Source organism: Heptranchias perlo, unplaced genomic scaffold (genome assembly GCF_035084215.1).
Source record: "Heptranchias perlo isolate sHepPer1 unplaced genomic scaffold, sHepPer1.hap1 HAP1_SCAFFOLD_65, whole genome shotgun sequence".
Taxonomy (NCBI): domain Eukaryota; kingdom Metazoa; phylum Chordata; class Chondrichthyes; order Hexanchiformes; family Hexanchidae; genus Heptranchias; species Heptranchias perlo.
This window is the reverse complement of record NW_027139677.1, coordinates 988,562-1,007,040: the sequence shown is the minus strand read 5'-3', so window position 1 is coordinate 1,007,040 and position 18,479 is coordinate 988,562. Positions and strand designations below refer to the sequence as shown.

The 18,479-nt window shown below is 42.5% G+C and overlaps 1 protein-coding gene across 1 annotated transcript; it reads right to left on the bottom strand.

Moving 5' to 3' along the window:
* Positions 1–11,812: 11,812 nt before the first annotated feature.
* Positions 11,813–14,808, bottom strand: LOC137318107 (probable G-protein coupled receptor 139). The gene is made up of 3 exons (XM_067981082.1): positions 14,683–14,808; positions 13,180–13,252; positions 11,813–12,732 (listed from the first exon to the last, which is right to left on the bottom strand). Exons 1-3 carry the CDS (start codon positions 14,806–14,808, stop codon positions 11,813–11,815), a joined length of 1,119 nt encoding a protein of 372 aa, XP_067837183.1.
* Between the last annotated feature and the right edge of the window lie 3,671 nt (positions 14,809–18,479).

Sequence of the window (18,479 nt, the reverse complement as noted above, 5' to 3'; positions counted from 1 at the left end):
TCTACTGCACTGTAAGTTTCTATGATTCTGAGATTTTATGAACAGTCTACGGTCAAAAATGAAATTAAATTGCAGTCAAACGTTTGTCCAATTCTTTACCTCTGATCACTGATTCCCTGCCAGGCCGATCCAATGTATTAAATTTTACGATGTGGAGATGCCGGTGATGGACTGGGGTTGACAATTGTAAACAATTTTACAACACCAAGTTATAGTCCAGCAATTTTATTTTAAATTCACAAGCTTTCGGAGATTTTCTCCTTCCTCAGGTAAATGTTCAGGATCTCCTTGAAGCCTACGCATTTATACATATTGAATAATACATGGTGTTTACAGACTGCCCCTGCAACTGCCCGTTGCCAAGGCAATTTTCTCTTTTTTCTCTTTTTTTTCCCTGTTTGTTTTTTTGTTGAATGTGTATTCGGGGGTTCTGCAGATGACACCTCTCTGTCTGAACACGGTGATTGCCTTGGCAACGGGCAGTTGCAGGGGCAGTCTGTAAACACCATGTATTATTCAATATGTATAAATGCGTAGGCTTCAAGGAGATCCTGAACATTTACCTGAGGAAGGAGAAAATCTCCGAAAGCTTGTGAATTTAAAATAAAATTGCTGGACTATAACTTGGTGTTGTAAAATTGTTTACAATTGTCAACCCCAGTCCATCACCGGCATCTCCACATCATGACTACCATCGACACCACAAACTGCCGGCTCACAGTGGAAAGGATATCCAAGAAGATTGCGCATTTAGACACAGACATCAAGTTTTTACAGAGCTGCAAGAAAGCAGACAAGATCCCGAAAGGACTCCAGATCACGAAACCACTCAAGTCCACATACAACTCGGATTACGCTGAGAGACTCTGCCGCCGTACCTCTCCGGATGTTTCTGCCTCTCTCTGTGTTTTTTTTTCTCTTTTTTTTCCCTGTTTGTTTTTTTGTTGAATGTGTATTCGGGGGTTCTGCAGATGACACCTCTCTGTCTGAACACGGTGATTGCCTTGGCAACGGGCAGTTGCAGGGGCAGTATGTAAACACCATGTATTATTCAATATGTATAAATGCGTAGGCTTCAAGGAGATCCTGAACATTTACCTGAGGAAGGAGAAAATCTCCGAAAGCTTGTGAATTTAAAATAAAATTGCTGGACTATAACTTGGTGTTGTAAAATTGTTTACAATTGTCAACCCCAGTCCATCACCAGCATCTCCACATCATGACTACCATCGACACCACAAACTGCCGGCTCACAGTGGAAAGGATATCCAAGAAGATAGCGCATTTAGACACAGACATCAAGTTTTTACAGAGCTGCAAGAAAGCAGACAAGATCCCGAAAGGACTCCAGATCACGAACCCACTCAAGTCCACATACAACTCGGATTACGCTGAGAGACTCTGCCGCCGTACCTCTCCGGATGTTTCTGCCTCTCTCTGTGTTTTTTTTTCTCTTTTTTTTCCCTGTTTGTTTTTTTGTTGAATGTGTATTCGGGGGTTCTGCAGATGACACCTCTCTGTCTGAACACGGTGATTGCCTTGGCAACGGGCAGTTGCAGGGGCAGTCTGTAAACACCATGTATTATTCAATATGTATAAATGCGTAGGCTTCAAGGAGATCCTGAACATTTACCTGAGGAAGGAGAAAATCTCCGAAAGCTTGTGAATTTAAAATAAAATTGCTGGACTATAACTTGGTGTTGTAAAATTGTTTACAATTGTCAACCCCAGTCCATCACCGGCATCTCCACATCATGACTACCATCGACACCACAAACTGCCGGCTCACAGTGGAAAGGATATCCAAGAAGATCGCGCATTTAGACACAGACATCAAGTTTTTACAGAGCTGCAAGAAAGCAGACAAGATCCCGAAAGGACTCCAGATCACGAACCCACTCAAGTCCACATACAACTCGGATTACGCTGAGAGACTCTGCCGCCGTACCTCTCCGGATGTTTCTGCCTCTCTCTGTGTTTTTCTTTCTCTTTTTTTTTCCCTGTTTGTTTTTTTGTTGAATGTGTATTCGGGGGTTCTGCAGATGACACCTCTCTGTCTGAACACGGTGATTGCCTTGCCAACGGGCAGTTGCAGGGGCAGTCTGTAAACACCATGTATTATTCAATATGTATAAATGCGTAGGCTTCAAGGAGATCCTGAACATTTACCTGAGGAAGGAGAAAATCTCCGAAAGCTTGTGAATTTAAAATAAAATTGCTGGACTATAACTTGGTGTTGTAAAATTGTTTACAATTGTCAACCCCAGTCCATCACCGGCATCTCCACATCATGACTACCATCGACACCACAAACTGCCGGCTCACAGTGGAAAGGATATCCAAGAAGATCGCGCATTTAGACACAGACATCAAGTTTTTACAGAGCTGCAAGAAAGCAGACAAGATCCCGAAAGGACTCCAGATCACGAACCCACTCAAGTCCACATACAACTCGGATTACGCTGAGAGACTCTGCCGCCGTACCTCTCCGGATGTTTCTGCCTCTCTCTGTGTTTTTTTTTCTCTTTTTTTTCCCTGTTTGTTTTTTTGTTGAATGTGTATTCGGGGGTTCTGCAGATGACACCTCTCTGTCTGAACACGGTGATTGCCTTGGCAACGGGCAGTTGCAGGGGCAGTCTGTAAACACCATGTATTATTCAATATGTATAAATGCGTAGGCTTCAAGGAGATCCTGAACATTTACCTGAGGAAGGAGAAAATCTCCGAAAGCTTGTGAATTTAAAATAAAATTGCTGGACTATAACTTGGTGTTGTAAAATTGTTTACAATTAAATTTTACAAATCGGAAGGAAGCCATTTTGCCCATCAACCCTGTGCCGCCTCATTGGAGGAGCCATCCATTCATTCCGAGCCCTCTGATGTATTGAATTATAACTGATTGAGCTGCAGGCTCTGATCTTCCACGCTCGGACACAAAATATCACATGGATAGAGCGCATATTAGAAAATCGAGCGGGAATGAACACATGCCTGGAAGTGAGCCCGGAGCCCGCCTGAAAAAGGAACCTAATGTTAAGGTTATGATGCCTTCTTCTGGACTCCCCCACCAGAGGAAATAGTTTCTCTCCACCAACCCTGCCAAATCCTTTAATCATCTTAAACACCTCAATTAGATCAAGCCTTAATCTTCTATATTCAAGGCAATGCAAGCCTAGTCTATATAACCTGTACTCATAATTTAACCCTTTAAGTCCCGCAATAATTCTGTTGAACCTGCACTGCGCTTCCTCCAAGACCAATATACACTTCCTGAGGTGCAGTGCCTTGAACTGAATGCAATACACCAGATGGGGGTCTAACCAGAGCTCTATACCAGAGCTATAGCATAACTTGCACCACTTGGTATTCCAGCCCTCTTGAGATAAAGGACACCATTCTATTCGCCGTTTTAATTATTTTTATCTGTACTTGTCCATTAGTTTTAAGTGATTTCTGTACTTGTGCCTCTAAATCTCTCTGCTCAACCACAGTTCCGAGCTTCTCGCCATGGTAAAAATAATCTGCTCTTTCTTCCTTTGGTCCAAAGTGGATGACCTCTCACTTTCCTACCTTGAATTCCATCTGCCACCATTTTGCCCACTTACTTAATGTATCAATGTCCCTTTGCAACGTTCTGCTCCCATCTACACTATTAAATGTGGCACCTAACTTAGTGTTGTCAAAAAACTTAGATACAGGGTTTGCTATTGCTTCATCGAGGTAATTTATAAATATAATGGAAAGCTGAGATCCCATTACAGATCTCTGGGCGACAACAATAGCCAGCTCTTGCCAATTTGAGCAGATACCCATTGTCCCTAATCTCTGCCTCCTACCTTCTATCCAATTCCCGATCCAGCGAATAAATTGACTACAATTTCACGCACTCTCATTATTGTTAACAGTCTGTTATGTTGCGCCTTGCCAAATGCCTTCTGTAAGTCCATATAAATAACATTCATATTCACTCCCTTTTGTACCACATTTGTTACCTCCTCAAAAATTCAACTAGGTTTGTTAGACATGACTTACCTTTTACAAGTCCACGTTGTCTCTCTCTGATCCGCTCATATTTGTCTAAATCCTCAGTCACTCCTTCCCGAATGCCAGATTCCAGTAACTGCTCCACAACTGACGTTTGATTAATAGGCCTGTAATTTCGTCATTTAGCTCTCCTACCCTACTTAAATAATGGAGTGGCATTGGCAGTTTTCCAATCCATGGGGACAATTCTTCAATCGAGAACATCAATAATTTCCTCGCCTACTTCTTTTAATACGTAGGGTCCAGGAGATTTGTCTATCTTTAATCACATTAGTTTCTCCATCACCATTTTTGAACTTATATTGGAACTAGTAATTTCCTCCCGTTGATTTATTTTCCGTTTTCCTTGTATCGTTGATCCTATATTCCCAATTACATTATCACCTGCGTCTGTCATTATGGGCCATGTTGCTGCTCGCCGCCCTCTTTCTCTTAATAGATTTGTAAAAACAGTTATTGTTTTCCTTGATATCCCTCGCAAGCTTTATCTTGCATTCCCTTTTTGCAAACCTTACCACTTTCCTTGTATCCCTTTGCTGTTCTTTATATGTCTCTCAGTCCACGGGATGTTTACTGTGCTTTGCGTTCATGTAAGCCCTTACTTTTAGTTTCATTCCATATCACACTTCCCTTGCTGACCAAGATTGTTTAATTACACACGTAGAGCTGTTGCCCCTGACGGGGGTGTACAGGTTTTGTATTCTAGCAAATGCTTCTGTGAATACCTTCCACTTTTCATCCATAGTTCTCTCCGTTAATAGTTTTGCCCAGTCTATTGTGTTCAATTCCGACTTCATCTCTCCAAATTCAGCCTTGCCGAAATGGATCACCTTAGTTCGTGACTCACCTTTCTTATTTTCATGCGTAATATCGAATTCTATCATATAAAGGTCAGTGTTAGCGAGGTGTTCCCTTACCGTAAAATTATTGACTCATTCAAGCTTATTTCTAATCTCTGATCTGAATCTGGCCCGTGTTGTTGTTGGGTCAAGAACATATTGTTCCAGAAAACTGTCGCAAAGGTGAAACTTCATAATGTATTTAAAAATCATTATGAAAGTGAAAAGACGAAACCTCAATAATTATTCACACATATAAACATTGGGAAAAGTGCAAACACGACAACCTAACATCAATTCAGAAGTGTTAATAAACAAGAAAATTACACAATTATTCAAAGATTTTAATGTTGGAAAAGTGCAAACAAGAAAATTGAACAATTTTCAAAAAAACTCTGTCAGCTGCCTCCCCCACCCAACTCCCCTCTCCCTCAGTGGACGACAGGGAAGAGAAAGTGGAGTTAATAGAGACAGAAATGATATTCATAAGAACATAAGGACAGAAGAAATAGGAGCAGGAGTAGGCCAATCGGCCCTCGAGCCTGCTCCGCCATTCAATAAGATCATGGCTGATCTGGTCCTAACCTCAAATCTAAATTTATGTCCAATTGCCCGCCCGCTCCCCGTAACCCCTAATTCCCTTTACTTCGAGGAAACTGTCTATTTCTGTTTTAAATTTATTTAATGATGTCGCTTCCACAGCTTTCTGGAGCAGCAAACTCCACAGACCCACGACCCTCTGAGTGAAGAAGTTTCTCCTCATCTCAGTTTTGAAAGAGCAGCCCCTTATTCTAAGATTATGCCCCCTAGTTCTAATTTCACCCATCCTTGGGAACATCCTTAACGCATTCACCCGATCAAGCCCCTTCACAATCTTACATGTTTCAATAAGATCGCCTCTCATTCTTCTGAACTCCAATGAGTAGAGTCCCAATCTACTCAACCTCTCCTCATGTCTGCCCCCTCATCCCCGGGATTAACCGAGTGAACCTTCTTTATACTGCCTCGAGAGCAAGTAGGTATTTTCTTAAGTATGGAGACCAAAACTGTATGCAGTATTCCAGGTGCGGTCTCACAAATATCTAAAGTAACTGCAGCAGTACCTCCCTGTTTTTATATTCTATCCCCCTAGCAATAAAAGCCAACATTCTGTTGGCTTTCTTGATCACCTGCTGCACCTGCATAATAACTTTTTGATTTTCTTGCAGTAGGAAACCCAGATTCCTTCGTACTGCACTACTTTCCAGTTTCTTGACATTAAGATAATAATTTGCTCTCTGATTTTTCCTGCCAAAGTGCATAACCTCACATTTTCCAATATTGTATTGCATCTGCCAAATCTCCGCCCACTCACCCAGCCTGTCGAGATCCGCTTGTAGGGTTTTTATGTCCTCCTCACTCTCCACTTTCCCTCCAATCTTTGTATCATCTGCAAACTTTGATATGTTACACTCTGTCCCCTCCTCCAAATAGTTAATATAGATTGTAAAGAGTTGGGGACCCTGCACCGACCCCTGCGGAACTCCATTGGCTACTGGTTGCCAGTCCGAGTCTGAACCATTTATCCCCACTCTCTGCTTCCTATTAGATAACCAATCCTCCACCCATGCCAGAATATTACCCCCAATACAGTGATTCTTAATCTTGAGCAATAATCTTTTATGTGGCACCTTGTCGAATGTCTTCTGGAAGTCTAAATACACTGGGTCCACTGGTTCCCCTTCATCCACCCTGTACGTTATGTCCTCAAAGAACTCAAGCAAATTTGTCAGACATGACTTCCACTTCGTAAAGCCATGCTGACTTTGTCCTATTAAATTATGTTTATCCAAATGTTCTGCTACTGTCTCCTTAATAATAGACTCCAAAATGTTACCCACCACAGATGTTTGGCTAACTGGTCTATAATTTCCAGCCTTCTGCCTACTACCCTTTTTAAATAAGGGTGTTACATTAGCAGTTTTCCAATCTGCCGAGTCCAGAGAATTTTGGAAAATTATTACCAAAGCATCCACAATCCCAACTGCCACTTCCCTCAAGACCCCAGGATGTAAGCCATCAGGTCCAGGGGATTTATCCGCCTTGAGTACCATTAATTTACTGAGTAACAATTCCTCAGTGATTTTAATCGATTTAGCTCCTCCCCCCCAGAGCCCCCTGTTTGTCCAGTGTTGGGATATTCTTAGTGTCCTCTACCGGAAAGACTGAAACAAAATATTTGTTCAGCATTTTTGCCATCTCCATGTTTCCCACCATTAATTTCCTGGTCTCATCTTCGAATGGACCAACGTTTGCCTTAGCCACCCTTTTTCTTTTTATATAACTGTAGAAACTCTTGCTATATGTTTTTATATTTTTGCCAATTTATTTTCATAATCTATCTTCCCTTTCTTAATCATTCCTTCAGTTACTTTTTGCTGTCTTTTGAAGACTTCCCAATCTTCTATCCTCCCACTAAGTTCGGCTAACTTATTTGTCCTTGGTTTTAGTCGGATACTGTCCTTAATTTCTTTACTTAGCCACGGATGGCTGTCATTTCTTTTACACCCTTCTTTCCTCAGTGGAATATATATTTTTTGAAAGTTGTAAAATAACTCCTTGAATGAACACCACTGCTCATGTACCGTCTTACCCTTTAATCTATTTCCCCAGTCCACTTTAATCAATTCCGCTCTCATACCATCATAGCTTTATTCAAGCTCAGTACGCTTGTTTTAGAACCAACCTTCTCACCCTCTAATTGGATATGGAATGTAACCATGTTATGGTCACTCATTCCAAGGGGACCCTTAACTAGGACATTATTAATTAATCCTGGCTCATTACACAGGACCAGGTCCAAGGTTGCTTGACCCCTTGTAGGATCAGTTACATACTGCTCAAGAAATCCATCCTTAATACACTCAATAAACTCTTCCTCAAGGCTGCCCTGCCCAATTTGATTTGTCCAGTTAATATGTTCGATAAAATCCCCCATAATTATAACCGTTCTCTTATCACATGCCCCGACTATTTCCTGATTAATACTTCTTCCAGCAGAATTGCAACTATTAAGAGGCCTATATACTACGCCCACTAGTGTTTTTTTCCCCCTTATTATTCCTTGTCTCTACCCAAACTGTTTCATTATCCTGTTCCTTTGTCCCAATATCATTGTTCTGTATTACAGTGATTCCTTTCTTTATTAACATAGCCACCCCACCTCCCCTTCCTTACTGCCTGTCCTTCCTGATTGTTAAATACCCTGGCATATTTAATTCCCAGTCGTTGTTACCCTGCAGCCATGTTTCTGTTATGGCCACAAGATCATCCCCATACGTAGTTATTTTTGCCGTTAACTCGTCCATTTTGTGACTAATGCGACGTGCTTTCAGATAAAGAACTTTCAAACATGATTTGTGACACTTAGTTCCTGCTCTTTACTTTTTTAACACTTTACCTTTTACTCCATACCTTCTGTCCCTTCCTGACACGCTTTCCTCTGTTTCCCTGCTCAGGTTCCCAACCACCTGCCACAGCTTTGATGCTGTGTTAATCGCCTTACGCCTTCTAGTTTTTATTTTATCTGTCGTGCCTAAAGTACACTTTCTTTCCGCTGCTCTCCGCTTTTCCCTCTCTCATGTTCTTGAACAACTGTTTGTAATATTTGTATTTAGATTTCCCCTGGGTCTTCCCCTCTCTTACTAATCTCCATTTTATTCCCTTCTGACTCCCCGCTCAGGTTCCCATTCCCCTGCCACTCTAGTTTAAACCTTCCCCAACAGCACGAGCAAACACCCCCGCGAGGATATTGGTCCCGGTCCTGCTCGGGTGTAACCCGTCACGCTTGTACATGTCCCACCTTCCCCAGAACCGGACCCAATGTCCCAGAAATCTAAATCCCTCCCTCCTACACCATCCCTGCAGCCACGCATTCATCCTGTCTATTCTCCAGTTCCTATACTCACTAGCACGTGGCACCGGTAGTAATCCTGAGATCACTACCTTTGAAGTCCTGCTTTTTAATTTATCTTCTAACTCCTTAAATTCGCCTTGCAGGATCTCATCCCTTTTTTTTACCGATGTCGTTGGTACCAATATGGACCACGACTACTGGATGTTCACCCTCCCCCTCCAGAATGCCCTGCAGCCGCTCCGTGACATCCTTGACCCTAGCACCAGGGAGACAACATACCATCCTGGAGTCACGTTTGCGGCCGCAGAAACGCCTATCTGTTACCCTTACAATTGAATCCCCTATCACAATAGCCCTGCCACTCGACTTCCTCCCCTCCTGTGCAGCAGAGCCACCCGTGGTGCCCCGAACCTGGCTCTTGCTGCCTTCCCCTGATAAGCCATCTCCCCCAACAGTATCTCAAGCAGAATATCTGTTTGAGAGGGAGATGGCCCCAGGGGACTCCTGCTCTACCTGCCTAGTCCTTTTACTCTGCCTGGCGGTCACCCATTTCGTTTCTGCCTGCGTCATCTTTACCTGCGGTGCGACCACCTCACTGAACGTGCTATCCACGATATTCTCATCATCGCGGATGCTCCACAGTGAATCCACCCGCAGCTCCAGCTCCGAAAGCTGCAATACCTCCCTGTTTTTATATTATATCCCCCTAGCAATAAAAGCCAACATTCCGTTGGCCTTCTTGATCACCTGCTGCACCTGCATATTAACTTTTTGATTTTCTTGCACTCGGGCCCCCAGATCCCTTTGTACTGCAGTACTTTCCAGTTTCTCGCCATTAAGATAATAACTTGCTCTCTGATGTTTCCTGCCGAAGTGCATAACCTCACATTTTCCAATATTGTATTGCATCTGCCAAATCTACGCCCACTCACCCAGCCTGTCTATATCCCCCTGTAGGTTTTTTATGTCCTCCTCACTCTCCACTTTCCCTCCCATCTTTGTACCATCTGCAAACTTTGATATGTTACACTCGGTCCCCTCCTCCAAATCGTCAATATAGATTGTAAAGAGTTGGGGAACCAGCACCGACCCCTGCGGAACACCACTTGCCACTGGTTGCCAGTCCGAGAATGAACCATTTATCCCAACTCTCTGCTTCCTGTTAGACATCCAATCCTCCACCCATGCCAGAAAATTACCCCCAATCCAATTCGTTAGACTTGCTCTTCGTTAAAGGCTTTCTCTGGGATTTTGACGGCAAGTTGCTGGCAACGGGGCAGCCAAATGGCGTTGCGCCCTCTAATGGACATCTGGGAGCTTTGTGCACATCGCAACCAACTGCGTATCTCCATGACCAATCAGATTGAAGAATCGTTAATGATGAGCAGAACAGAGTCTCGACCACGAAGTGTCAGTTGGAATAATGAATTCAACGTCAAATTAGGTGCAGTGAGTGAAGTAAAGAGAAGGATAGAAAAAGTATTTTAAAAATGTTTCAAAATACTTTTTAAATGTCCGACAATAATTAGAAGCTTAAGGAATCAGACTCCTTATTTGTAAAAGTTAATTTCCAGGGCCATAGAGTTTGATTGGCAGTAATTAAGACTTACCACGCTGTTAAAAAAGGAACTTGCACTGGAATGGACAAACCCTAACGTTTTGTGACGAGTTTAGTCCCAATCTATGAGGTAAGTATCGGAGTTTCACGCTGTTTATCTGTCCAGTCGATGGAATGCATCTCGCTAAAATTATAAATCGGCTGACCAAAATAAAACACATGCATGATAATGAATTTTAAAGGAAATTTGAAACAACACAGCAATCAATAATTGCGGTGCCCATCAATCACAGAGTTTGTAAAGATCGAACGGATACAAAACGCTGTCTGTATGCCATGTGTAACCGGGTGTACTGAATAGAACAGTGGAAGCAGTCAGAGACATCTCCTCTGATGATCTCACACATCGTGAAGTGTGAACGGTGGATTTGACCAGTCCCAGGGGCAGCCTCTCCTCGACATCTTCCAATCTGTAACCCCTATACTGCGGGGGACATTGGGAAACAGTTTCATCCGAGGCACAAAAACTGGCGGGAGGACAAAGTTTTAGTTAATTGTCTCAGGTCGTCATCTGATGCCTTTGCACCGAGCAACGCTCTCAACCCCGGTCTGCAGTGTTACCGGACTGAACTCCGATGCACAGCCTTGGTAAAAGCGGAGGGGGCATTAAATGCTACTGTCTCTGCACCAACACACACAGTGGATTAATCCTTCTCAATATCTAAAAGTATTGATTGCCTCAAATGTCCTGATTGTTATAAATTCCTAGTTCTTACGTTACTTTACCAGTATTACTGGGTCGTTGATTAAGATTAATAGCGGTCAGGTTCCCTGTGTTACCTTATTAACAACAAATAAAAACATTATGATTAATGTTGCCGGACAGCCTTCAAGTATTTCTAATGAATCGAGATCTCAGAAAAAGCAGATAAAACAAGGCAACAACTGTTAACATTCAAAAATGCTGAAACCTCGCCAGACTGCGAGCGAGACAGCGGCTCCTCTCCTTATTCCCTGGAGAGGGGATGAGACGGTCGGTGCAGCTGACATCAGTCCGAGAAATATTTTCATCAGACTTCCCGGAAAAAGTAAATTCTCCGGGAGTTCTAAACGACCGCATCTTTACCGAAAACTGGTGGATTTTCCTGTCAATTACACGGTTGAATATAATTACCGTCCTCGCAGAGTGATAATAAACTCGGTGATCAAATATTCGATTCCACTATTAAAGTTCACTTCATCACTGAGACGTTTCATAATTAAAGGGGGAATGTCCTTTCATTATAGGAGTCACTCGGCCAATGAACTTTAGAAACGCTCTGTCAAAGTTGGCATGAAATGGAATTGAAATCACATCTGTAATCGCGGACCTGTGGGTTTTTATTAGAACCATGTTTATGTTGCGGTAAGGAGAGGGAACCTCAGTCTAAACTGGAATAGGGGCTGAATGTGAATTCTAATGTCCCAAGGGGAGCTCTAGTTCGCAATTCTTTCATTTTTAACCAATCTTAGAATCAGTGTCCAGGGAGATTTCAGCAGCTTCTTTAGCTCTTCTCTGAATTTCCTCTGGGTAGCTGCATAAATACACGTGTTTGGACAGCAACTCAAATACTTCAGCATCGCTCCGGTTTCTGTGGCGATATATGCTGGGTTTGTGTGGTCCCCTCGGTAATAATTGGTGTTTGTCAGTCTGGTAGTTACAAAACTCACAGAAGTTGTCAGCCACAACAGTCTAAAACTGCCCGATATAGTGAACAGCAGAATGATGGATTTCCTTCGGTTCCCTATTTCTGGATCGTTCTGATTCTCACTGCTGTGATCCCGGAGTCTCCTGCGGGTTCTATTCGCCATTGCAATCCGTCTGATGGTCAAAGAATTAAACAAGGCAATTAAAGTAAAAGGAAGCCAAATGAGCGAGGTGCCGTGAAACCAGCCGTACGGTACTGCTAGAGGTGAGGAGAGAAAAGCCTCACTTGACCGGCAGCCCCAATGCAATTTGTTAATTATTCGTTCAGGTGAATATACAAACACAATGGGGATGTCCTTTAAAACAAGAAGGACAGAGACCGTTGTTGACACCGTGGCCGCAGTTCTCTCGGTGCAATACTTGGTTTTAAACTTCTGGCAGTAGAGAGCGACAAAACGGTCAAATGTGAAAGAGACGGTGAACCAAACAGACAAATCGAGGGTGACAGTGGCCATGTACAGAATGAATCTACACACGGGAGTGTGTGAGAGGAATGACAGTGGAAAGTGATAACTGAAAATATAATACAATGTTATATTAATGATCATGACCAGTCGATCCGCTGTTGCCATGGCCACCATGTAGAGAGAGATACACCTGCAAAGGCCACAGTTTCCTCGTGAGAGAATCACAATTGTTACCAAGTTCGCTGTAAGAAAGAGAGAGGAGAGAAATAATATCCCAGTGTCTGATTGCAAATATATTGCCAGATACCTGTTGAAAGCATTTTACTCCAATCAGTGTGATTATGAACACGGAGCAGTTGAGAGCAGGATTAATATTTGAGTCACTACCTGAGAAACCTAACCACACATTACAATGAGCTGCTGCAGCGCTCACTCTGCACGGGGTGACGAAACGGTCCGTAAATCCGCTAAAACGCGAGTGTTGGAGCTTCAAAGAATATTGGAACATCTGTGAAATGATCAGATTAAGGGGAATACAGAAATTGCAGACCCGCGGTTCACGAGTTGGTTCTGGTAACTACTGACTGTGTAATGCTGACATCTGGGAAATACGTTTCCTTATCCAACATGCGGTAAGAACAGTGATATAATTAACAGCGATTAACAACTAACAGGTTAAAATACCTCACCTGGGACACCGACAGCTGCGAGAATCGGGTAGTAAATCTCTTTTATCAGCAGTATAGTTATTTGCCAAATTTTCTGTGAGAATGGATGAATTCAGTCGGAGCTGAATGTCTCTGACTAGCGCCTGGCTGAGACGGGAGAAGGGATCACTATATTTATACCCATATCAATTCACCAGGGAGTCAATCAGGTTACATCATAATTAACATTAGTTACATTCATTTAACAAATAGACTCAGGTAAGATGTTTTTTGGTCTGAGACATCGAATTCAGTGAAATAGTTGGAATTATTTTTGGACAGTTTAGGAAATCACACAATTAAAACATTCTTTACAAATGGAAAGTGGAATCTATCAGTACTGGTCTTGACCCTATTCCTACAGGACTGGTGGAGGCAGCTAATCTTGAATTAATCGCTCTGACGCTTCGTTTGACTTACTCCTAGTGCCCCAACTCCACCAGCAACAGGTACGGAAACTACTCCTGCAATATTGGTGATGACCCCAGTCCTGCAGCATTAGACCTGACCGTACTGCTCCGGTACTTGTGGTACCCCTACACTAACAATAGAGGTGACCGTGCTTCTCCGGTAATAGTGGTGCCCCTACACTTACATTAGATGTGACCGTGCTCCTCCTGTACTAGTGGTAACCCTTACACTAGAGATATCCGTGCTCCTCAGTTACTCATGGCATACCACACTTAAACTAGAGATATCCACATTCCTCAGTAACTCATGGTATACCACACTTACACTAGAGATAACCGTGCTCCTCCGGTACTCATGGCATACCAAACATATACTAGAGGTAACTGCAGTCCTCAGGTACTCATGGTACACCACACATACACTAGAGATAACCGCGCTCCTCAGATACTCATGGTATACCACACTTACACTCGAGATAACAGCGCTCCTCAGGTACTCATAGTATACCACACATACACTAGAGATAAACGTGCTCCTCCGATAATCATGGTATATACCACACATACACGAGAGATAACTGCACTCCTCGGATACTCATGGTATACCACACTTACACTGGAGATAACTGTTCTCCTCCGATACTCATGGTATACCACATATACACTAGAGATAACGGTGCTCCTCCGTTACTGAGGCACCCGACAATTGCACTAGATTCATTTTAGTGGCATAGTATGATAGTAGGTACAGCACGGGGGATGCCATTCGGCCATTGTTCCTGTAACAACTCTTCGAAAGAACTCTCTAATTAGTCTCATTCCCCTTATCTTTCCCCATAGCCCTGCCAAGTTTTCCCTTCAAGTATTTATCTAATTCCCTTTTGAAAGTTACGATTTAATGTGCGTCCACCACCCTTATAATTTTTGCATCATCTGCAAACTTCTTGATCAAGCCCCCCACATTCATGTCCAAATCACTAATATACACCCCAAAAAGCAAGGGACCTAGTACTGAGCCATGCCGTACCCCATTGGAAACATCCTTCCAGTCGCAAAAACACCACTCAACCATTACCCTTTGCTTCCTGCCAAGAAGCCTATTTTGGATCCAACTAGCCGTTTTTCCTTGGATCCGGAGGGCTTTTACTTTTTTGACCAGTCTGTCATGTGAAACCTTTTCAAAAGCCTTGCTAAAATTCATGTAGGCGAAACAAACACCTTGTTCTAGATTCCCCGACCAGAGGAAAAAGTTTCTCTCTATCTACGCTGTCAACTCATTTGATCACCATAAACACCTCAATTCGATCCCCCCTTAATCTTTTATCTTCAAGGGAATCCAAGCTTGGTGTATTGTAACCTGCACTCATAATTTAATCCTTTAAGCCCCGGTATCATTCTGCTGAATCTGTGCTGTACCCCATCCAAACACCAATATATCTTTCCAGAGGTGCGGTGCCTAGAACTGAATGTAGTTACTCCAGATGGGGTCGAACCAGAGCTCTATACAACTGTAACATAACTTACACCACTTTGTATTCCAGCCCTCTTGAGACAAAGGCCTCCATTCCATTGGCCGTTTTAATTATATTTACCTGTATCTGTCCACTAGCTTTTAGTGATTTCCGTACTTCGGCCCCTAAAAATCTCAGGTCACCCACAGTTCCTTGCTTCTCACCATGTTGAAAATGCCCTGACCTTTCTTTCTTGGGAACAAAGTGGATGGCCTCACAATTTCCTACATTGAACTCCAAACAGCAACCATTGCAACCACGGCCCTTTGCAACTGTCTGCTCCCATCTACACACTTTACTGCGCCACCTAACTTATTATCTACTTCAAACATGGATATACATTCGCTATTCCTTCATCGAATTAATTTATAAATTAGTGAAAAGCTAAGGCCCCAGTACTGATCCCGGGGGGACCCAACTAGTCAGATCCTGCCAATTTGAGTACATAACCATTATCCCTACTCTCTATCTCCTTTCATCTAACCAATTCCGATCCAGCCAATAAGTTGCCTCCAATTCCACGCGCTCTTATTTTTGTTAACAGTCTGTTATGTTATGCCTTGCCAAATGCCTTCTGCAAGTCCAGATAACTAACATTCATATTCACTCCCTTTTGTACCACATTTGTTACCTCCTCAAAAATTCAACTAGGTTTGTTAGACATGACTTACCTTTTACATGTCCACGTTGGCTCTCTCTGATCCGCTCATACTTGTCTAAGTGCTCAGTCACTCTGACCCTAATGACAGATTCTAGTAACTGCTCCACAACTGACGTTAGACTAATAGGCCCGTAATTACGTAATTTATCTCTCCTACTCTATTAAATAATGGAGTGGCATTGGCAGTTTTCCAATCCATGCGGACAATTCTAGAATGGAGACAGTTTTGGAGTTCCAAGTCTAACGCACCAATGATTTCCTCACCTACTTCTTTTAATACCCTGGGGTGGAAAACATCGGGTCCTGGTGATATGTCTATCTTTAATAAGATTAGCTTCTCCGTTTAGCAAATGGGAAGGCAAATGGTATATTAGCCTTTATTGCCAGGTGTTTGGAGTAAAAGACTAAGGTGGTCCTGCTGCAATTATAGAGGGCTCTGGTGTGACCACACCTGGAGTAGTGCGTAGAGTTTAGGTCTCCTAATCTATGGAAGGATATACTTTACTTACATGTGGTGCAACGAAGGTTCACTAGATTCATTCCAGAAATGAGAGCGTTGCCCTGTGAAGAGAGATTAAGTGGAATGGGCCTATACTCTCTGGCGTTCGGAAGAATCAAAGGTAATCTCATTGAAACGTATACATTTCTTAGATGGCTTGACAGGGTAGATGGTGATAGGCCGTTTCCCCTGACTGGACTGTCCAGAACTAAAGGTCATAGACTCAAAATAAGGGGTTGGCCATTAGGAACGAGATAAGGAAAAATGTCTTGACTCAGAATGTTGTGAATCTTTGGAATTCTCTACCCAGAGGGCTGTGGATTCTCAGTTGTTGAATATATTCAATTCCGAGATCGATAGATTTTTGGACGCTAAAGGAATCAAGCGACATGGTGATAGGGTGGGAAAGTGGAGTTGAGGTGAAAGGTCAGCCACGATCTTAGTGAATAGTGGAGCAGGCTCGTAGGCGTATAGCCTCTTCCTGTTTCTCATGGACTTACCTATGAAGTATAGAGTAACTTTAGCATGTGGGAGTTTGTGGAGAGCAGCGAGATCCCGAGCAACCAAATTTGCAATAAGTGTCTCTCGAGGATTTTCGGCTTAGATTCGTTGAGCTTGGCTAAATTAATAAGAATGAGGTGCTGCTGAAAGCGTTTGAGGAGTTAGGGACTAAACAAATAAGAATGAGGTTCTGCTGAGAGTCTATGAGGAGTTAGGGTCTAAATTAATATGAATGACGTTGTGCTGAGAGCGTTTGAGGAGTTAGGGAGTAAATTAATAAGAATGAGTTTCTGCTGAGAGAGTTTGAGGAGTTAGGGACTAAATTAATAAGAATGAGATTCTGCTGAATGTGTTTGAGGAGTTAGGGACTAAATTAATAAGAATGAGGTTCTGCTGACCGTGTTTGAGGAGTTAGGGTCTAAATTAATAAGAATGAGATTCTGCTGAGAGATTTTGAGGAGTTAGGGATTAAATGAATAAAAATTACGTTCTGCTGAGAGTGTTTGAGGAGCTAAGGACCAAATTAGTAAGAATTGGGTTTTGCTGAGAGCGTTTGTGGAGTTAGGGAAAAAAATAATAAGAATGAGTTTCTGCCGAGTGTGTTTGAGGAGTTGGGACCCAATTAATAAGAATGAGGTTCCGGTGAGGGTATTTGAGGAGTTAGGGTCTAAATTAAAAAGAATGAGGTTCTCCTAAGATTGTTTGAGGAGTTATAGTCCAAATTAATAAGAATAAGGTTCTGCCGATAGCCTTTGAGGTGTTCCGGACAAAATTAATAAGACTGAGGTTCTGCTGAGAGTGTTTGAGGTGTTAAGGACTAAATTAATAAGAATTAGTTTCTGCTGAGAGATTTCGAGGAGTTAGGATTTAAATTAATAAGAATGAGGTTCTGCTGAGAGTGTTTGAGGAGTTAGGGTTTAAATTAATAAGAATGAGGTTCTGCCGAGAGTGCTTGAGAAGTTCGGGACTAAACTAATAAGAATGAGGATCTGCTAAAATTGTTTGAGAAGTTAGTGTCTAAATTAATAAGAATGAGGTTCTGCCGAAAGTGTTTGAGGAGTTAGGGACTAAATTAATAATAATGAGGTTCTGCTGAGATTGTTTGACGGGTTCTGGTCTAAATTAATAAGATTGAGGTTCTGCTCAGAGTGTTTGATGAGTTAGGGTCTTCATTTGTAAGAATGAGGTTCTGCAGAGAATTCAGAACAATATAGACGAATTAATGGCACAAATAGAGATGAATGGACTTGATCTTGTCGCCATTACAGAGATTTGGTTGCAAAGTGACCAAAGCTAGGAACTAAATATTCCAGGGTACCTGACTTTTCGAAAAGATAGACAAAATTAAAAGGAGAGGGGGCGCTCTGATAATAAAGGATGACATAAGGACAGTGATGGGAACGGATCTTGGCCCGGAAGATCAGCAAGTAGAATCAGTATCAAGAGAGGTAAGAAATAACAAGGGCTATAAAACAATGGTTGGAGTAATTTATAGGCCCCTTGACAGTACCTATACCGTTGGACAGAGTATTTATCAAGAAATAATAGGAGCTTGTAATAAAGGTAATGTAACGATCATGAGGGACTTAAGTCTTCATACAGACTGGACAAATCTAATTGGCAACGGTAGTTTGGAGGTTGAGTTCCTGGAAAACATTCGAGAGAGTTTCCAAAACAAAACGTTGCGGAACCAACCAGGG

Coding starts and splice junctions, on each gene's coding strand:
- LOC137318107 (XM_067981082.1), bottom strand. CDS start 14,808: ATGAATTTTAGCAAGGCTTTTGAAAAGGTTTCACATGACAGACTGGTC. Junction 13,253..14,682: donor TTCTTGGCAGGAAGCAAAGG/GTAATGGTTGAG, acceptor CCATTCTCACAG/AAAATTTGGCAAATAACTAT. Junction 12,733..13,179: donor CGCAGCTGTCGGTGTCCCAG/GTGAGGTATTTT, acceptor TCTTTCTTACAG/CGAACTTGGTAACAATTGTG.